The 22678-nt window shown below is 41.0% G+C and overlaps 1 protein-coding gene across 2 annotated transcripts in view; it reads left to right on the plus strand.

Moving 5' to 3' along the window:
- Nucleotides 1-1984: 1984 nt before the first annotated feature.
- CORIN (corin, serine peptidase) overlaps nt 1985-22678 on the plus strand; it is a gene marked incomplete at its 3' end in the record, with an annotated part of 129825 nt that continues 109131 nt past the window's right edge. For both annotated transcript variants that reach the window (XM_079769420.1, XM_079769421.1), the window contains exons 1-2: nt 1985-2192; nt 17670-17851. In XM_079769420.1, coding sequence (XP_079625546.1) covers nt 1993-2192; nt 17670-17851 — 382 coding nt within the window. In that variant the 5' untranslated portion in view covers nt 1985-1992. The remainder of the gene's footprint in view (nt 2193-17669; nt 17852-22678) is intronic.

Genomic DNA, 22678 nt, shown 5'->3' on the forward strand with positions numbered 1-22678 from the left:
GTGTTTTAACTTCCCTTACTAAGTGACTTGCATGTCATATTCATAAAACTTGCCCAGAACTCTCTACCTCAGCACTCATGCAAAGCTGAACTCATGTATATATGTGTCTGTTTGTGTTCTGTCTGCATATATTAATTTGGATTTTTCTTTGTCTCTTTCCTTTCTTTCCCATGTTGTACTTTGATTTTGAGTAGGTCCAAAAATAGTGTTGTGCACTTATTTATTTATTTTTGCCATGCCTATACCTGAGTCTAGCATATAGAGAAGTTTTGGATGTCACTGGTTCCCTTTCAAAGTGGAAATCATATTGTGATCATGCCCCACTGAGCTCAGTGTATTTGGGGTGACCAATAAATATTACATAACAATGAGGAATTGTGTCTTTTCATGAAGTGTAAGACTCTTTGAGCTAATGGTTACACTCTGGTCATTTGGAGGAATTACTTCCTGTAGGGCATGGGTGGTTTTGTAAGAGATGTGAAACTACGCAGTGTGCCTAGAAGTAGACTAGAGAAGAGGATGAGAGATGTTTGAGGTGATCTATCTGAATGAATGAAGCAGAAAAGGGGGTTGGGAATCCTGTGATAGGGTGTGTTTATTCTGTAATATACGTAGATCAAAGGTTAGTCTGGCCATTTTATCAGAGATGCAGCCTTATTTCTTTTAAACATTATCTTCATTAAAATGAAGTTAAACGTAGGCTTAGAAAGATTTTTCTCTCCATTTCTTTGACTAGGAATTGCACAGTGATCAGAAGAGATGTTCCCTTACTTGTTGAACTTCTTTCTGTTCTTGCTACATGCAACATAATTAAAATTAATATTTCCACTTCATTTTCAAAGCCTGAAGATTCTTTTAAATAGTAGCCTGCTTAAACAATAACCAAAGTTTCAATTATTTTTTTACAAAATAATAGAACTTTATATAAATCAATAAGAGAATACAGAAGAACATAAAAAAGAAAAATATAACAGTCTCCTATTAATATTTTTGACTTATATCAGACCAACCATGTAAATTTATGGAATGAGGGAGAAGGAAAGGATGTGCAGGTGGCAGTGCCCAGGAGAAAAGACAGCCATGAGGAAATGAAAGCAGAGGCTCTGGGCTGACCCTGAACTGTTAACATAGTCAGGATTGGAAATCCTTTTATAATCACGTGTTTTTAAAAACAGGACCATAGTATACAAATTGTTTTGTGACTTGTTATTTTTATGTGTTATATTATAAGCACCACCCCATGTGATTAAATAATCTTTTAAAGCATCTTTCATATATCTAAGTTAAGTAATCTGTTGTTTGTTCCATAATATTTTAAACCAATCCCCTTCATTGAATGCTGAGGTGATTTATATCTTTTAAAAATGGAAAACTCTATAATGAAGAAGATTCCTGTAGATAAATCCATGTTCAAAATCACAATTATTGCCTTAGGGTAATTTTTTAAGAAATGATATTACAGTGTCAAGTGATATGCACATTTCAAAGATTTATACATATTGCCCTGCCCAGCTGTGATCCAGAACAATGACTGCCCATTTCTATGCCCACCAGCTACATGTGAGTGTATTTTCCCCACACATTTGCCCAGGACATAGATGTTCTTCCTCTGTGAATATATGTAGCTTGATTTCATTGTCACATATCTGCACGTGCGTGCACCCCTCAGACATATATATATATTTGTATATCTGTAATGATTCTTACTTATCTATAATAATAAAAGTGTAATATGCTTAATTAGACCAGATTTCCTTCTGGATGAAGCTGGGGCTCTGAGGGAAGCCCAGGTCCCGGGTGCCAGAGGGAAGCCGGTGCTGGCAGCCGGGGGAAGGAAGACTTACTCTTGCATGAATTTCGTGCATCGGGCCTCTAGTAGAATATATTTTATCTTATGAACACGTTAACCTTTCATATCAAATGAGTTTGTAAATGTGTAATTATGATGTGTCTGCTCCTAAATGTAATTATCTTGACTTCCCAGGTGCCTGCATGAACATCACCCACAGCCAATGTCAGATGCTGCCCTACCACACCACGCTAACACCTCTCTTCTCAATTGTCAAAAACATGGAAATGGAGAAGTTCCTCAAATTCTTCATGTACCTCCACCGCCTCAGTTGCTATCAACATATCATGCTTTTTGGCTGTAGCCTTGCCTTCCCCGAGTGCGTCGGTGATGGTGATGACAGGTATTTTGGAAACAAAATCTCATTCAGTGATAAGTGTCAGTTGTGGCAGAAGTGTCTGAGAGGAACAGAATTCTCCCACGTTACCACATTTTTGTTGTTGTTAAAGGAGAAAAAAATAACCCACACCAGTCATAGCCAGTTGTAAATCTTTTAAACAAGAGATGTTTTTGAAAACCTGGAATAATTCTATCTATGGGAAGAAATTATTCAGTATGTTAGATTGATGCTATCAGCTGGGATACTCAATAGCTATGTCAGTGAGGGTCTGATAGAAGACACACAGTATCCTCAAAGGGGTGATGGAAAAGAGTTTATTGAAGGGACTATTTATGAAGGTGTGGTTAGGCTTCAGAGAACAAATAAGTGGGGGGAGACACCAGGTCCCACAACAGGGGGAAGAGGGTGGGCAGCACCTGAAGAGAGTTACAGGTATGGGGGGAGGTGTCCTGACAGGCCAAGTGATGCGACCCCAACCAGAGGACCGTGGCCACAGCCAGCCCTTCAGTGCTGCAGGAAGACAAAAGGAATGAATATCCTGATCTCAGTCACCTTGTGCCCTTCCACCTACCGGGGCCTCCCACCAACTGAACTCACCAGCAACCATTGGGCAAGGGCATGCAATTAATGGGAACTCAATAGATAAGACCAAAAATCTCATCCAAATCTCATCAGCTCCGAAGTCCCTATCTCAGTGTCTAAGTCAGGGCTGGGTGAGATGTGGGGTGGTTTTCATGGTCAACACTGGAACTCAGACCAGGGCCAGGAGCGGGGAGGGTGGAAACAGAAGGACAGAGACTGCCTAGCACAATATCAATTAGGATAAATGATTTCCAATAAGAGTAAGCCAATGAAGAGTATGTCAGGGAATATTTGAAATACTAAGTATACATTTTTAAAGCATGTGTTAAAATAATAATCACAGTTATTATATGAATGGAAATGTTAGGAAGTTTTCAGAATAGTAATGTTAGAATGAATCGCGTGTTCAAGTGCAAATAGATTGCATGTTATTTGTACTAATTTAATTAGTGTATAAACTACGCTTTCAATAGGGAAAGCCATTTTTTTATTTGAACTGGAACAAGCCTGCATGGCCATAGAATAGAAACTCGGTAGAATAGAAGCAGTAGGTTCTGAACCGTAGAAGTAAGTAAAGAACCATTAGCAGACACAGCATGCAGGAAAGTGTGGCTGGGAAGACACCGTCTGCAGAGGGTGTCTTCAGGGTAAAGAGCAAGAAACTCTGCTAGGTCTTTCCCAGGAGTGAAACTACGCATGGGAGCAAGGAGGCCCCTTATGTTCCTAGAAGGCTGTCAGGATTGGTCTTCTAGAGCTGCCTGAACAAATTACTACAGCTGGGTGGCTTCAACAACAGACACTCATTCTCTCACTTTTCTAGAAGCTAGAAGTCCAAGATCTGGCAGAGCCATGTCAACCTCCAGGGATTGGTGGAGGGTGTCGGCAGGGGTGTGTGTGTGTGTGTGTGTGTGTGTGTGTGTGTGTTCATTTCCTTCCCTTGCCAGCTTCTGGTGGTTTCAGGCCTTCCTTGACTTGTGGCCATGTCTCTCCAGTCTCTCCCTTCACCTTCACATGGCCTCCTCTTCTGTGTTTGTGTCTTCTGTTCTGTCTCTTATGAGGGCACTTGTCATTGGATGGAGGGCCCATCTTGACAACCTATTACGATCTCATCTTCTCAAGGTCCTAAACTTAATTACACCTGCAATGACCCTTTTTCCAAATAGGTCACATTCAATGTTCCAGAGGCTGGACATGGACATATCTCTTGGGGGCCACCATTGACCACACAGTGGCTGCGAAAGCAGGCTATGGAGGCACATGCCTCAGCCTTTTCATCTCTAATATGGGATAATAGTTGTATTTATTTTACCAAGTTCATGTGAACTTTAAATGACAGAGAGTTTGGAATAGCGCCTGGCTTTTAGAAACAGCTCAGTAGTGTCAGCAGTAGTTACCAAATAGTGGATTGAAAAGAAGGGGAAGTACTGATGAAATTGAGAGCACAAAAATTATTTATAACACATGCTAAGTATTGAAGGATTGGGGGGGGGAATGTAGAATATTATATGGATTAAAAGAAAATTAGGTATAATACTCTGGGCTGCTGGAGCTGAATTCTTGTTCCATTTCTCCGTAATTTCAAACAATTTCATTTGTATCTTTTTGCTTTACTTTCCTCTGGACTCATGTGTGTGCATAAACAGGACAATGAAAGAGAATGCATTTGACTTCTGGGAGACTCTTATTTCATTTTGATCATTCTTATTGTAATTCAATTTCTGCTCTTAATAAAATTAGTTGCAAAATTCTCATTAAGCTGCTCACAGTCTTTAGGGCACTCTTAGGTAAGATTTGTTTTTCCCCTGACCTGGTTTGTCCTGAGAAATGCTCTCATGTGAGAGTTTTCCATTTTGTGTTATAATGGATGATAATTTATAGTCAGTTTTCAGGTATCCTTTGGGGACTCATGCTATTTTTTTTTATTACATTTATCATCATATTTAATTTTATAATTACACTTTTAGGCCATTGCTTCCTACTATCACTTATGATGTCCATGGGACCTGCAAGCTAAACTTAATAAGCAAAATAAGTTTGAGAAAAGTAAAACAGATTATGGAAAATAATTCTGAAGTCGAACATATTTTTCTTATATTAAACTATTGGGCATACATTTATACTAATTTTTCTCTGCTTTTCAGATAACAGAGAATTGCTTATATTCCATCCTAGAGAAAATAGTTACTTAATAACATTTAAAATTTAAGTTAAAAAGATATAGTGGGATGTATAAGTGATAGAGTTTTTAACTTGATTCCTTTGAGACCTCAGATACTCACTAAAACTACATTACATAATGAACTTGAACAGTGTCTGTTTTATTTTATTTTTAAAATATATTTTTATTGATTCAGAGGAAAGAACAGGGAGAGATAGAAACATCAATGATGAGAGAAAATCACTGATTGGCTGCCTCCTGCAGGTCCTCTACTGGGGATCCAGCCTGCCACCTGGGCATGTGCCCTGACTAGGAATCAAACCATGACCTCCTGGTTCATAGGCCGGCACTCAACCACTGAGCCACGCCAGCTGGGCAAACAGTGTCTATTTTAGATTAGGTTGCATTTAATAAGTGTGTGTGTCATGTACTATATAACCCAGGCTAATTGAAGTGGAATATAATTTATATGGATTCAGTGAAATGTACCTCAAAATATAGGATTTAGCTGATAAATCATTTGGGTAACAATAAAAATATGTGGGTTAGAAGAAATATGGTAGAAATGTCAGCAGGCAGCTAGGGAGAAATTCACAATTCCTGGTCCAGAAGAACAAAAGTTTCTGGATGACTGGGTACACAAGGCACTGGAGGTCTCTCTGCATTTGAAAGAGGAAGCAGGTATTGCAGCCCCTTGCTTTTGATGCACCCTTTCCCACCTTGTTAATAGCAGGCCCATAACTTGGTCAAAGCTTGGAGAGGGTTAATTTGGCCTGGAAGGTCCAGCCTGGCCTTTGCTTCTAGAGGACACCCGGGAGACCTGCTGCTTGCCATCACCCGAACCCGACTCACATCTAACACCTTGCAGAGAAACGGCCCATGAAACGAGGCCTTAGCATTGAACACTTGACGTTTTGCTATTGATTTCCCCCGCGGGGGTGTTGCTTTGCCACTAGCTCCTTAGCAGAAATTCTTAATATCTGTGGAAATAAATAAAAAATTTGTATATAGCCAGATGACTAGAGGTTAAAGGTTGTATCTCTGTACTGTACGCAATCCATGTAGGATTGTTATGAGGATCAAAAGCCTTTCTTCAAATGATCCTTTTCAAAAGCACTCTACTTTCCCCCAAGTAAGGATGCTCACTGGAGTTTAGAGAATTTATCTGGCAACTGCACAGAATGCACTTCAAAGATTGGGGGCTGGTGAGACCTGATTCAAACTATAGCTCCGCTAGTTGTCAATTATAGGACCTTTCATTAGCCTTGCTGATTGTCGGTTTCCTCATCTCTGTAATGATGCTGATAATACCCACTTCATAGAGTTTGTATTCATTAAACAATGATTTACATAAAGCGCTCAAACAATGATTTACATAAAGCGCTCATACATGGCCTACCCTATCTGGCACACAGTAACTTCTCCATAAACGATAAGCACTATTTATTGGTGGGGTACTCAAAGATGGTATATGAGTTTCTGGGAGGGTATAAACCTCATCAGCTCTTTCAGAGATGCAAGATTTTCATATTTTTCTCACACTTCCCACATACTAATTAATTTTCTACTTAGGTGCCAAAATGCGAATTAGCCTTGGGCAGTGTGGCTCAGTTGGTTGGAGCATCATCCCATATACCGAAAGGCACATACCCAGGTTGTGGGTTCGATCTCCAGTCAGGGTGTGTACAGGAGGCAACTGATTGACGTTTATGTGTTTCTCTATCTCCCCCCTCGCCTTTCCTCTCTCTCTCAAATCGATAAAAACATGATCTCGGGTAAGGATGAACCTCCCCCACAAACTACATGATGCCATTCCCCGGCCTCTACTCCTTCTAGGGCTTTGCGTTAGACACGGGCTAAAGCTAAACTCCTTGCCATGGCTTGGAAGCCTTCCTTGCTCCTCTAGTATCATCAGCCTTGCCCCAGCTGCACTGACCTTTCTCCTCAAAAATGCCAACTTCTTTCTCATTTCAATTGTACCTGCTGTTCCCTTTGCCTTTAAGGATCTATCCCCTCACACTAAGCCCTCTGCTCAGCAGACAGCTCTGCAGAGAAACCTTCTATGACCACCCTCAGTGGTCCTCCTGTTATCTTTTATTGAAGTCTGACTGTACCCATTTTTGCTTCTGTGTTTGTCATCTCTCTCACTTAATAAGCTCCACGGTGGCAGAGAACTTGACTTTGTACATCATTCTATCCCCAGTGTTCAGAACGGTGCCCAACATGTAGTAGGCGCTCAATAAATTTTTGTAGGAATGGATGAATAAATAAAGTCTCCATTGAGGGAGGCCTTCTAAATGTGTAGGTAAATGGGAGTTCAAAATATATCGACTATAGTTGTACATGGCTTAGTATAATTGATATGCTCCTGAAAGTTCATGTATAAATCAAATTTTCTACATGTAAAATGAATTACCATTTTAAATGGAGTTACACGATATTCCCAGAAACGATTTAGCTTCTTTCTGAGTGAGCCTCAGTTGGCAGAACAACCAGCTAAAATATAGGCACTTGCTCTTTTCAAGCTACCGAAATCCTACATCGCATAGATGAGGAAGCACTACATTGTTCCTGAGGATTGGCTGGGGCTCAGCGCTCTGTTTCTAATACTGACTACTACGCACTCAGTTAAAAAGACGTCAGGTCAACAGTAGCTGAAAATCTTAGACTTAAGGTTTAGGTAAAGAGCAGAAACACAACTATTATAAAATGTCCAGGGAATAATGACCAGGATCACAATTCCAAGCCTGTTCCTGTGAAGAAGGGCTGAGGGGCCTGGAGGTGTACAGCCCGGGATGCACCATGGCCGTCCTCGGCTTTCTGGGCCATGGCCTGGGAGAGGGTCGCACCTTTTCTGTATGCTCCCACAGGGCAAAGAGAGAACCCGTAATTGAAAGTCACTGAGAAATAAATTCTCACTCAACTAACGTAAGAACTTATGGATACTAAACTTGTCTACATATGGAATGGTCTCAGGAAATGATGAGTTATTATCACTGGAGGTATTTAAACCAACTGATGAGAACTTACTGGAGACATTTCAGCAAGGAATCCAGCTTATTTCAGCAAAATAATTTTCTGTTCAATTCAGGGCCAGTCCATTCATGATGGCCCATGGTACTTGATTGAGGAGTTCGAAAAACTTACAGAAAAAAAAGATTAGCCCTGGCCAGTGTTCTCAGTTGGTTAGAACGTTGTTCCCTGCACTGAAGAGTCTTGGGTTTGATTCCTGGTCAGGGCACATACCCAGGTTGCAGGTCTGATGGTCGTGGGGTGTGTGGGAGGCAACTGATCGATGTCTCTCTCTCTCTCTCTCTCTCTCTCTCTCTCTCTCTCTCTCTCTTTCTCTCTCTCTGCCTCCCTCTTTCTCACCCCCCCCTTTCCTTTCTTCTTTCTCTAAAATCAATGAAAAACGTCCTTGGATGATGACTTAAAAAAATATTAAATTTGCCATCCCTTTTCCAAAGGATGCTTTATATTTGCATTGGGAATAATAGTGAGCGAATCCAGTGGGGCTTCGTGGTGGGTTGTGTTGATACCTATGGAGAGTATCTAGTAACGACAGATGGCCACCTAACTGCCTTCAGAAAGGATGGGCTGCGTTTACTGCAGGATCTCTGTTTTGCCACGTGGGATTTGCTGATTGAGACCGTGCCGCCCAAAGCCCTCTTTCTCTCTATTTGACTCTCAGGCTCTTTCCTAAAGTAATGTTAAGTGCTTAGAGTGTATCATGTTGGAGAGGTGTGTCTGCTCGAAACACATGCAAGTCTCAGGCACCTTGGCTGGTGCTCAGAGTTCAACAATTTGTGCTTGAAAATAGACCTTCTGATCTGTCAAGATCTGTCCCGTCACCCTGCTTCTCACACCTAATTCTGTGAGTTTTGATTTTAAAATTCTGATAATAAATCAAGATTGGAACTCTGCTATGTTACTGTCTTCCATTTGCCTTGGTTCAATTTTTAAGCTTTTGCTTTTGATAACCTCCCAGTAGGTAACTTAGAGTCCTAGGCATATTTTTGTTTCAGCCACTAGAGAAGAAGAAGAAAAATGTTAAAAAAAAGAAGAGATATTTAAAATTTCCTTTTTGGAAGGCACAATTTGTTCATTTCCTATCAATGCCCTAGGCAGCCTTTCAGAAGCGGCGGAGTTTCCTAGAAAAAGGATCCTGCACTCCAGCTCTCATTACTTAAAGTCACTGTAAAAGTTTCCCATCATTTCAAACACACAATTGATTCTGTGTTCCTGTTGTGACTCCATCATATTCCTAAGGATGCCCATAATACTGAGATGGCCTCTAGCTGAATAGTCCAAATGGGCGTCTTAAGTTGTTATTGGAATGAATTTTCAAAGCTTTGAGAATTATAAAGCCTCTCCCTCACCATCCAATTTATCCTCCGAATTTCTACTGCTGCATATTGTTATATTGCTACACTATTTTTGAATCGAATTTTTTAATAATGTTTTAGTAAAAAAGTAACAAAATTGCCTTCCTGTAATGTAATTTAGAAGGCTTACTGTGTTCTTAAATACGTTATTTTATAAGACAGCATGTACCAATCTCTCATGTAAATGCAGCCCCCAAATCATCTAAAAAGCACTTGGAAAATATAATTTGATTTAAAACATTTCTTTGAAGAATTCTAGAATTATATAAAGTCAGCATAAGCTTTATTATTATTTTTTTCTAAATGGAGAATAATTACATACTATTACTTTCTTTTATTAAGATTTTACCTATGTCCCAAGAACTCGATGGTGTCACAAATAAATGCAAACATTATAGCATTACATTTTTTTATAATCATAATTTTTTAAAAAATTATATACATCAGTAGGCAAAGAAAAAAGATATGCTTTGTTGCTATTACCAACTAACTATTCTGAAAGTCATTTGTGGCTTACTTCCCTGGTTTTACCTGTTGACCTAGAAATAGCAGTCTTTATTATTATTATTATTATTATTATTATTATTATTATTAATCCTCACCAGATGGTATGTTTATTGATGAGAGAGAGAGTGAAAGAGAAATATCAATGTGAAAGAGAAACATCGATTGGTTGCCTCCTGTACACACCCGACAGGGGATTGAACCCACAGCCTTTTGTTGTACAGGACGATGCTCCAACCAACTGAGCCACCGGCTGGGGCAACAGCAGTCTTTTCAGCCACACCTGTGCTGGCCACGCGGCTGTTCACGTGGTCAGTTGTATCACAGTTCCCTTTCAACCTCATCCAACCTCAGGCAACACAAGTTGAAAATGCTTTTTGGCATTTTATATAAAATAGCAATGATACGTAAGGTTCCATTTTATGACCCCAAAATGGCTCCATGTGTGGGTAATAGAGTCAGATAACTCCTGGAACTTTTATTTTACAAAGATGTAAAGCTAGAGAATCAGGCCATGAGGCTCAAGTCTTTCTGAAAATGCCTTGTCATATCACTGACAGTGTCTCAAGCACACATATTTCATTGAGCTCCGTGAATTAGTATGTCGACTTTTCACCTCAATAATTCCTTGGTATTATGTGGGATGTGGCTAGAATTTAGATTTAATACTCGTGATTCAATTCATTCAAAGATCTGTATTGAAGGTGTCATTTCACGATGTACAAAAGTCAAAACAGCTGCAAAAATAATTTAACAATTGCAAGTTTCTTTAGTGATTTGTTAATCCTCTACCCCGTGGGCCCTGGTAAGTATGCCAAGTATTAATGAGAATCAGGTTCATGTTGGTTAGAGGGCATAGAATTTATATTCTCTTTCAAGGGTGGTTGTGTGGTTTTACATTATTCGCACCCATCTTAATTTAAGCTGTGTTTATCTGGTGGTATTTCCTCGAGTTTCTGTCCTAAGGGTGACACCCTGCTCTTGCCTCCAAGTGAGACATTTAATTGTAGGGCTTGCACCCATAGCAATTTTACTGACATTTTTCTCTGACATGGGAATTATTTCAAGACTGAACAGCATGTGTAGAATTCGCTGACTTGAAGGGAGGGGATCAGGTGAGCAGGGACGGCGTGAGCTCCTGCACAGACCGGATTACATTGGGAGTTGGTAGTGACGGCTCTGCTCCCGACTTTGCTACGGATCGCTTTATTCTAAGCAAGCCACCACATTATCCTTTGACTGTAATTCATCCATTTCCCCAATAAATGTTTATGGAGTGCTGACGGTACATAGTAGGGATACAGCAGCAAAAAAAAACAGACAGGAATCCTTGGCCTCATGGAGCTTATACCATATTGGAAAGAGATAGACAATAAGCAAATAAATAGATAGCAAATAAATAAGTAAAGTAGATCAGATAGTGATAAGGGCCATGGAAAATGTCCAGCAGGAAAGCTTTGGGAGAATGGGGGTATGGTGGCAAGAGATGCAATTTTAAGCAGAGTGTTGTTCAGGAAGACCTCACTAAGTAGATTACATTTGACCCCTCAGGAGATAGGGATCTAGGAGGTGAGGGAGACCCAGATATTCTGAATGTTCTGTGGGAACTGACCTAGGTGGGAAAGAGGGCCTGATGGAATCAGTCCTGCAAGTAGCTGCAGATGCTGTTGGCAAGGATGTGAGTGTTGGGGGGTAGACATAAGGGAGGGTAGAGGGTCTTGCAGAGCTTGGGAGCGAACTACCTCTCAGCTTCTAACATCAGCTCATTCAAAAAGGATATCAGAAAGTTATCAATTTATTTATTCTCCTATCAAGCACATATTAGCACCTACAGTGTGCCAGGCACATAGTTTGATGCGAGAGATGTAGAGATGAAGAGCACACAGTTCTGCCTTTGAGAGATTCCCTAATAATAGGAAACCAGATACGAACACACTTAAATGGCTGTACAATGTGAACAGCTTACAAGGTTTGGGGGTAACACAGAGAGGAAGGAAGAACTCTTTTTATCTGGCATTGTTAGAAATAGCTGCTTCCAGAGAAGTGGTAACAGCTAAATTGGGTTTTAGAGGATGAATAGAAGTTTGCTATGTGGAAAAGGTGGGAAAAGAAGGCATTTCAGGTAGAGTAACAGCCTAGGTCTATTATATATTAGGGAAACTACAACTAGTTTAATTTTACTAGAACATAAAATGGGGAGAGAACAATTGGATTTGAAGATGTAAAATTAGCAGTACTTCATGATTAATTACACATAAATAGTGGGGTTGAGGGTTAGGCAAAGGTTTTGGGACTTGAGGACTTGGGTAGATGGTATTACCACCAACAAAATTAGGCATGTCAAAGGAGTGGTGAGATAATGAGTTAATATTGTCTCAATCTGGTTCAAGAAGCGCAAGACAGTAATTTTCCTTTCCGTGGAGATAAAAACAGCTTTCCTCTGTAGGAGGTGCCATGATTTATACATTCATGCCAGTGGTACACTGATAAACTGGCTCCCTGAAAAAAAACAAAAAAAACTGTCGTTTGTAGCATTTGCTGATTTCTGTGGTGGATTTCACAGCAAAGTTTTCAAGTTAGCAAGAGTTTAACAATTTATAGCACACCACTACATTTTATCCCTTTACCAGTATTTGCTGAGCTCCTGCTAGGGGTGATGCATGCGGCATTACTTCTCCATATCCATTTCCACCTTCCTCCATCTCACAGGTTCTCAATGGCTACTCTCAACTCCTTGTTATGCGGGCCTCCCCAAGATGGCAATTTGCTTCTTCAAAACTAATAAGGGTGAGAGTCTCTAGCAATAGAGAAGTCACATCTTATTTATGATAGAAATGACCATCTGTTGGTTGGAAACAAGTCACTAGCCAGCCCACCCTAAAAGGAAGGGGCTCGCACAGGCCTGAACACCAGAAGCCAGAGGTTATTGGGGGTCATCTTAGAGTCTGCCTGGGAGATTCTGTTTTTGGAGGGGGGTAGTTTTAAACCTTGAGCTCTCCTAATATATTTAAAAATTAGTTTATTTGCCAAACATAAAATGTGACAATTAAATGTAAATATGAGATCCTGAATGGAGATTTTTAGGGATATTTAATTTAGTTAAAGATATTGTGCCAATGTTAGTTTCCTGGTTCTGATCATTGAACTGTAGTTGTGTAAGGTGTTAGCCTTGAGGGAGCCTGGATGCAGGATATATGGCAACTTTCTATACTATTTTCATAACTTTTCTATAGGTCAAAAGTAGTTAAGAAGTTAGAAAAAGTCATTTGTAAAATTTAAAAATTCTTAGTCATATCAGCCTACTCTGCAGCTGTATCTTATTCAATAATTTTAACATTAGATCTTATCAGAACTTTTTTTTGCAGCCAAAGTCTAAAAGTGTTTTGGGGATGGAGATATGTTGTTAAAAAGGGAACAATAAAGAAAAATCTGTAATTTTTTTTGGTAAATAAATTTTAAAAATTGTTGATAAATTTACTTAAAAATATATAGGTAAAATCTCCAAGTTTTTAATAGATAAATCATTTTAGAACCTCCCTCCTAGTGGAAACACAATAAAAACCTCACTATCATTATATAGTATAACTAGTGGCCTGGTGCACAAAATTCGTGCACGGGGGTAGGGGGTGTCCATCAGCCCGGCCTGTACCCTCTCCAATCTGGGACCCCTCGGGCATCCCTCTTGCCATCAGGGACTGCTGGCTCCTAACCACTCACCTGCCTGCCTGCCTGATCACCCCTAACCACTCTGCCTACTGCATGATTGCCCGGAACTTCCCTCCCCGTCGATCTTCTTGCCCCAAACTGCCCCCCGCCCCAGCCTGCTTTCCCCAAACTGCCCCTCCGCTGGCCTGATCACCCCCAACTGGCCCCCCCGTGCTGACCTGCTCACCCCCAACTGCCCCCCCTGCTGGCCTGATTGCTCCTAACTGTCTCTGCCTCGGCCCCACCACCATGGCTTTGTCCAGAAGGATATCTGGAAGGTCTCCCAGTCTAATTAGCATATTACCCTTTTATTAGTATCAATTACTCATATAATAATTGTTTCCTGCTTAAACTTTAGTTGAAATGTGTTAGAGACTTTTGCATGACACCAAGTGCACTTCACACACCAATTTAAAATAATCACCACTTCTAAAATAGTATTCTGATAGCCAGATCCGACCCCTGCCCGCGCTGAGCACTGTTTTCAGATGTCAGTCTGCTTGTTGCTTGGATATAGGCACTTATGTTCCAAAATAGTGTGGTCTATCTCACCCACTGCTCCATGTGATGAAAGCAAAATACTTCAGCTCCTCATGGGCAGTTGAATGCCATGCCAAACCAGAGCAAATGGCTCCTCATTTTGCTCACTGTTCGAAAGGACTGCTGGTTATTAATACTCTCTCACTGTTTCACATGTCCTGGTCCAGCAATTTAAAGCTTATGGGCCTCTCTTGGTTACACCTCCTAGAGCTATTTGGAAACACTCTAGACATTTTTCTTAGAACCCATTTTTAGAATGGGAGGCCTAATGGTATCTTAATGTCTCTGTATATTCCCAGAACAAATTTTCGAGGAAAAAAAATGTCTATTACTTTCTGAAATTTAGCAAAACCGGTGGGGTTATCACTGCTCCTCTGAGAAGCACTGTGTTAAGGGATACATTTTGATGTATGAAATGTTAGTGATAAAAGCACCGTATAAGCTCAGCTCTTCCAAACCTCTCACTTTTCAATTGTGGAAACTGAGTCTTGGTGTGGGTGAACCGTTGGCCCAAGATCAGACACTGAGGAGTGGCCGTGTGAAAGTTACAGGGTGGCGGGCTTACCCTTTCTTGCGGAAAGTGTCCATAGGAAAAGTCAATGAGAATGTCAGCTTAGGAGTTAAGACAGCTTTAGAACAGAAAGCAGTCTGCTGGGCCCCTGCATGAAACTTCATTGCTCTCCCTGTAGAGGATTCCGAGAAAAAATGTGGCATGATCCAAACATATGTGGGCTCAGGGGTGAGAGAAGGTCCAGGAACCACCTGGGAGAGTTGAGCCTCGAGAGTTAGCTTTGCAGTGATCTCCCGCTCCCCAGTGTTGGATGAGTTTTTCCCTCTTGTAAATGGCATCTGAAATGCTGTTAATTAGAGATTCCTTTGCTCCAGCAAGTCTTCTAACGATGCAAACACCTTTGGGAGGATTAAGTGTCCATCTGTTATTATAAATTACTCTGTGTTATTGTCAGCGTTCTTTGAGAGCCCAATTGCGATCTGCTCACTTGGGGGAATGCAGTTTTGATTGCAGGCAAGGAAGACAATGTTTAAGAGCAAGTAATGTTCTGGTGGAGATGACTGTCTAGGTGGGGTGCTTGAGTGGGGTCCGGATGATATCAGAGACTGCGACCTGGGTCAGGGACTCAAAGGCAAGGGAAAAAATGCCAGAGTCAAGCCTTGCTGGTCTTGTAGTTTTACGGTGGGCTATCTCACACCTGGAAAGGAAAGCTACATAACTTTCTCCTTCCCTTGTGTTCCTTCGCCCCTTTGGCAAACACTGATCATTGCAGCTTAACTAGGAGTTTGTAGAATGAAGGAGAACCCAATCTCTGTGTATATGGCTGGTCCACTCCGAAAGTGCCTATCAAGTTCCTACCTGCCCTTGAGTTGTGCTTTGGAACACACATGCCTGGAGTAAGAACTGACATGTAGTAGAGTAGTTAATAGAGTGGGTCCTGGGTCAATAGTTAATAAAGTGGGTCCTGGGTCCTTGACTTTGGCATTTTTTCCCTTGCCTTTGAGTCCCTGACCCAGGTCCCAGTCTCTGATATCATCCGGACCCCACTCAAGCACCCCACCTAGACAGCCATCTCCACCAGAACATTACTTGCTCTTAAACATTGAATCCTGGCTCTGACACTCACTCCCTCCCTCAATGACCTTGGCCAAGTCTCTTGTTTTTCCTGTGCTTCAGTTTCCTTATTTGGGTATTAGGGATGATAGTACTGGCACTTGGCACTTAGAGCTGTAGTGAGAAATGAAGGTGTCAATGCGCACGAAGCACTCAGAAGAGAGTGTCTAGCAATGTGCACAGGAATTCTATGTTCTCCACCTTCCTCAACCATGTACCCACGTTTTAGTTGAGAAAATATAGTCTCTGACTTCTCTGGGATGAGATAGAAAATGTTATTTAAGGGATACTTTCTTAGTCCTATAAATACCTAATATATTTCCTGAATGGCAGTCTGGTATTCTTTTTACACCAAGATACTTGCCCGGAGCAGGCCAACATGTTTTATGCCTTAAGCGTAATCTTTCAAGTGCAAAACCTATCGTTCTACATCTTCACTAACAAATTTAATGACATATGAATGTAGATAGATAGCTATGTGAATATCAGGACTCTAAAAGATATTCAGTTTTGGCCCTGGCTAGGTAGCTCGGTTGGTTCTGATATGCCAAGGTTGCAGGTTCAATCCCTGGTCAGGGCACATACAAGAATCAACCAATGAATGCATAACTAGGTGGAATAACATCTCTCTCTCTCTCTCTCTCTCTCTCTCTCTCTCTCTCTCTCTCTCTCTCCCCTCTCTCTCAAATCAATTAAAATAAACCTATTCAGTTTTAACACAAGTTTCTAACCTTCAGATTATGAGGTTCAAAGCGCTCGTATCTGAAGGAAATTGCTGAGTACCCCTTTTCCACATTTTTATATATAAAAGATTTCTCTCCCAAGAGAGATCCTGTTTGATCAAGGAACTCTTAAAGCCCAATTATTAGGTCCTTATATGAGCATAGACAATATAGGAGAGTAGATAGAGTGTGGACTGAAAGTAGAAACATCTGGATTCTCTTCCCAGTTCTTCCATTAAGAAGCTATGTGACCTTCAGTCGATCCCAGAATCAGGTCCTGTCTCAAATGAAGGGTTTGAACGAGGTGTTGTTTAAGGTTTCTTACAGATCTAATATTGTGTGGCTCTGAAACATGTTAGTGACACTACATTGGTGAAGTGTGTGCTTTGCTTTGACTGACATGTATATTTTCTTTCCCAGTTTTTTTTAAAAAAATCATTTGAAATGCTCACCAGCCAGGGTGAGAGATGCAGTCTGTAGCTGCAAAGCAGAAAAAGCCACCGGGGTCTCTAAGAGAACAAACCCAGGGCCTTGGCACTGTAGCTTCCTAGTCCCCAGACACTAAGCGTTGGAGCCAGAGTGTTTGACGGCACGTCAGGGGAATACAGGCAAGCTCCGGGGCATCAGTTCTCTTACCATTAATAGACAGTTGTCTGCATTTTTCTATTTTGCAGAAGATAAAATAGAAATCTGAGAAGATGAGTAACTTTATAAACTATCGATAAATGCATTGCTTATAACTGAAAGTAAATAACTGAGTTGCCACATGTCTTCATGTGTCTTTTCCAGGGAGGCAGTGGAAATTAAGGAACAGCTTTCCCTCTGCCTCTCAGAGATACTTTGAATTTCTCAAAGGGAAGAACAGAAATGAGATGACCCTATTTTGTGACCTACTTCTGCCTTTCCAATTTGGGGGCCTTTATTTCCAGGTTAATTGACTCCTTTTGACATTAAGTAGAGCTCCTTTTGGATTGACAGGTTTACGTTAACACCTCAAATCTCAGAAGAAAAATACTGGGGGAGTCGATGCTTCTACAGGAGATCGATGATGTATTATGGAACTAGCTTATTCCCTCTAGAACCAGGACATTAGGATGTCTGACACTCTTGTTATAGGATTGAATGTAGAAATTTAAGCTGTTGACACAGTGAATATAAATTAAGATACTATTACAGCCCTCATGGCCAACTTTAATTTCATTATTATTTCGAGAAGCCGTCTATAAAAATGTTAATTTTCACTTTTCTCTTTTCTTCTAGTCACGGGCTCCTGCCCTGTCGGTCCTTCTGTGAGGCTGCAAAAGAGGGCTGCGAGTCAGTCCTGGGGATGGTGAACGCCTCCTGGCCCAATTTCCTCAAATGCTCCCAGTTTAGAAACCAAACCGAAAGCAGCAACATCAGCAGGATTTGCTTCTCACCAGAGCAGGAAAAAGGAAAGCAAGGTAGGTGTCTGTGTTTCGTTGCATTTTTAACAGTTGTAATTGAACTATGCCATTCATACAAGGGTGCATACAAATAATGTGTACAGTGCAATAACTGTTATCACAGGGACCAGACCTGTGGAATCCACATCCGGATCAAGAAAGAGAATATGATCAGCACCCCAGAAACACTCTGAGCCCTCTCCTGGTAGCCTCCCCTCCCAAAAGAGCCTCTCCCCTGCCTTCCAGCACGTTAGGTAGTTCTGCCTAGTTCTTAACTTGATATCAATGGAGTCCTATAGTGTGTCCTCCTTTCGTATCTAGCCGCCTTTGCTCAACATTATGTTTAAGAGATCCATTATGTTTTCATCTTCTTGTGGTTTACTCATTCTCATTGTTGTATAGTATTCTAATATATTATTAATATCACAATGCATTTTTCTAGTTGATGGACATTTGAGTTTTTTTCTGGCTATTATGAATAGTGATACTATGACTACTGTATTCTTGCTCATGTCTTTGATTGGCTATGTATTTGTTCAGCAAAAGAGTTTTTAAAGTGGTTGTCGCAATTTATACTCCTATGAGCTATGTGTGAAAATGGCAGTGGCTCGAAATCTTCCCCAACACTTAGTATCACCTGTCTTTTTCATTTTGGCAATTCTGATAATAGTATTGTATCTCTTTGTGGTTTTAAGTTGCATTTCCTGATAAATTTAATTGAATTTTCACAAATTTTTTATTTGAATATCTCTTTTTGCAAATTGTGTGTCCAAATATTTTGCCCATTTTTTCATTGGGTAGTCTGCCTTTGTCCTCGACTTATACTTCTTTACGCATGCTGGATATGCAGTCTGTGGGATATACGTATTGTGAAGAGTTCCCACTCTGTGGCTTCCCTTTTCTCCTTCTTCTTGGTGCCTATGATGGAATAGAAGGTCTTACTTTTAATGGGTCTACATTATTGATCACTTCTGGTCCTCAGCTTTCTATTTTTTAAAAATATATTTTTATTGATTTCAGAGAGGAAGGGAGAGGGAGAGGGAGATAGAAACATCAATGATGAGAGAGAATCATTGATTCGTTGCCTCCTGCATGCTCTCCACTGGGGATCAAGCCTGCAACCAGGGCATGTGCCCTTGACCAGAATAGAACCTGGGACCCTTTAGTCTATATAGGTCGACACTTTATCCACTGAGCCAAACCGGCTAGGGCATCCTCAGCTTTCTAGACTCTCCTGCTCTAGTATATAGGAGCCTCTTTCTAAGTTACTTGGCTTTCACACTTGAGTTGCAGTTGCCTGTAGCTTTGAGTTATCTTTTTCTAGGACATTGATTCTCAGCAGTAAGCTATCCAATCCATTGTCCTTATAGTTACCATTCCTCTGTACGTCTCAAACACTTGGTAAGTTACCCCATTCAGGGCATTCCTTTCCATAGGCATACTATTCCAATTCACCTCTGTTGAGGGTTTTAAAAATTGGACTACCTCCTCATGCTAGGAAATGTCTATCGCCACTTAACCATCAATGATGTTAACTTCACTACCATCCCAGCATGTGATCCAGATCAAGAACCCCATCATATCACCTCCTTTCGTGGACTGCTCCTGGGACTGTCACAAGTTGAGGTTTCCAGAAGCAGCCACTGGGATGGAGTGTGTTGTACAGGGTATTTTAGGTAAAGGAGAGAGAAAGCAGGATTGGGCAGAGGGACATGTTAAAATAAGACCCAGGCCCATAAAAGCCTCAGCTAAATCCATGGGGAGCTGTGAGGCATACATGGCCTGAGAGAGCTGTTCCATGTTGAGCCAAGATAGCTGGGTCTTTACAGTGTTGTGCCGCATAATGATGCTTTGGTCAACAACGGACCTCATATACAACAATGATCCCGTTAGGCTTAATGCAGCTAAAAATTCCTATTGCCTATAACCATCATAACATCATTACAGTGCATTAATCACATGTTTGTGGTGATGCTGCTGTAAACAAACATACTGCACTTCCTGTTGTAGAAAAAATAGCACATACAATTATGATAATAAATGACTATGTGTAACTGCTTTATGTACTTGCTATACTATACTTTTTATTATTATTTTAGAGTGTACAGTTTCTACTTATAAAAAAAAACTAGAGGCCTGGTGCACGAATTTGTGCACGGGTGGGGTCCGGCTGGCCCACCCCAATGGGGGCCCATTGGGCCAGGCCAGCTGTGGGGAGGGGCTGCGGGTGGTGGGCCGGCTGGCCCCGCACCTGATCGGGTGTTGGGGGCTAATCGGGGTCCGGATCAGGCTGGTTGGCTGCTGCAGTGCTTGTCATAGCCACCAGTCGTTCTGGTCGTTCTGGTTATTCCACCATTCTGGTTGCTGGGCTTTTATATATATAGACTAGAGGACTGGTGCATGAATTTTTGCATGAGTGTGGTCCGGTCAGCCTGCCCCAATCGGAGCTGATCAGGCCAGGCTGGCCTGGGGGAGGGACCGTGGGTGGTTGGAGGGCTGGCCCCACTCCCTGGTTGAACTCCCGGTCTAACTCCCGGTCGAGGAGACAATTTGCATATTAGCCTTTTATTATATAGGATGTTTGCTGTAAACCAGTGTGCCAAGTTACTCCAGCAGCAGCCTCAGACATCTCGTGTTTACTGTGTCTCTTGCTTGCATCACTTTCTCTTGTGCTTGATTTAATCTCATGTTGTTTGTACAGGCACATGCTGTACAGATTTGTAGCCTAGAAGCAATAGGCTATTCCATGTAGCTGAGGTGTGTAGCAGGCTGTACTGTCTAGGTTTGTGTAAGTGCACTCTATGATGTTCACACAAGGATGAAGTTGCCTAACAACGCATTTCTGAGAATGTATCCTGTTGTTAAGCTGGGCATAACTGTATACCCCCCTCACTCAGTCACTGGATGTGGTGCTTCCTGGGAAGAGTGTGCCTTGGTGAGGCAGCTCTCTGCAGCTGAGGCAGAGCTTGAAGAAGGGGCTAGAAGCTGTTGGCTGACAGTGAAGGAAACAAATTCTCTCCTGAATGGTAGGCACATAGAGTATGAACAGATCTCCTGATCCAATCCGAGACTGGGCTGATTTTGCTGTGTTTATAAGAAATTATAATACGACTCCATGTACCTCTGGTTCGTTTCCATTCTGAGGCAGCATTTCTCCAGTGGGCCCCACTGAGAAACTGAGACATCTACTGCAATCCGCTCCTCCATGGGCAGTTCCAAATGCTCATGTTTTTCTTCTGAGGACAACAGGATTGCTGGAATTTCCGCTGCACTTTGCAGAAGTTTTCTGCTGAGCTCTTTAACTCCTTCTCCTCCTCCTCCTCCTCCTCCTCCTCCTCCTCCTCCTCCTCCTCCTCCTCCTCCTCCTCCTTCTTCTTCTTCTTCTTCTTCCTCTTCTTGATAAATTATAGTCACTTTATTTTGTATTATTCTCACTATTACCCAAAACCTATTCATGGATTTCCTCTTTAATCACAGGACAATATATTTCATAGATTTTTAGAGCTGGGATGGACCTTTTTTGTTGTGTTGTTAATCCTCACCCAAGGATATTTTTCCATAGATTTATTTTTCACTTTTTTTTTTTTTTAATTTAGCTTCTTGTTCTTTGTGGCAAATGCCTTGAGGGGAAATCCTTAAATGCCTTAAAGGGAAATCCTTCCCATGGCCCACTTGTCTGTGTCTCCTTTCTCACTGCTTATTTGATCCCTCAATACCCTTTTTTTTTTTTTTTTGGCAGCACTAAAATGCTAATTTTTGTCTCTCTACCCCTGTGGGATTGCCAAAGCTCTACTGACTTCTTTACCTCTTTGCAGTGGCCCAATGTCCAGATTCTCAGTTTCTAGCACCAAGACAAGAATCAGCAAGTTCCGTAAGACAAAGAGCATTGCAGAACCTCGGCTGTTTTTCCTGTGGTTATCTTCTCTCTGAGGTCTTAGCCACTCACCTCTTACTAGTCTCACCAGCTGCCAGATGCCTTTAAATAGATGTTTCTTGTGTTTTATCTGGCACTTCCGGTATTATGGTGAGGGCATTGACTTGCCACAAGTTACTACATCGTAGCCAACAGTAGAAGTTTGTTTTATTTCTTTTTAGCACAGTCTTTAGTAGAGGTCTGATGCTAAATTAGGATTCCTTCCAAACGATGGTAGATAGCAACAAGCCATCAGAGGGATGAGTGAGTGTTTGTATCTGAAAGAAGTCTCTCAAATCTCTTGTCGTCCATCTACACTTGCCCCTCTTTTGGTAAGAACGCTCTATCAGTGGTCATTTGGACAATGTAGCATGTTGATAGAGGACTTAAAAATCCACAGAGTAAATGTGAAAATGAAAATGTCATCAGTGTTCTTTAACACTGATGGTCAAAAAGTACTAGTTTTTGAAAATCAAAATAACATTCGTAGTCCTTCGTAGCTCAAGCTGAAATGCCACTTAATATAAGTTCTCCAAATATCAGAAGTTATTACAAATCTTCTGATCTTGGAAAAGATTGATGATCCATTTATATTTGAAAACCTGTATTTAAGGAAAATAGAAATTTCCTAAGTACATTCATCTCATTTTCTCTACTTGTCATAGTCTTTTTAGAATTATTGGTTATAATATTTTTCGATGCAGACTTAATTACACCAGGATGCTAGCCATCATATATATGTTCATAATATGTGTGTTAGGGATAAAGCTACTGTTAGTTATGATCTTTGTGTGTATGTAAAATTATAATTTCTAGCACACACATAGTTATTAAAATATGTTTATGTACTAAGAATATACTCTATGCTAACTAGAAAAGTACTTATCATAGAATATAGTCATAATCATATAAGGGTTTATGCTGTAGGGCCA

This window comes from Cnephaeus nilssonii (assembly GCF_951640355.1).
Source record: "Cnephaeus nilssonii genome assembly, chromosome: 1".
Taxonomy (NCBI): domain Eukaryota; kingdom Metazoa; phylum Chordata; class Mammalia; order Chiroptera; family Vespertilionidae; genus Cnephaeus; species Cnephaeus nilssonii.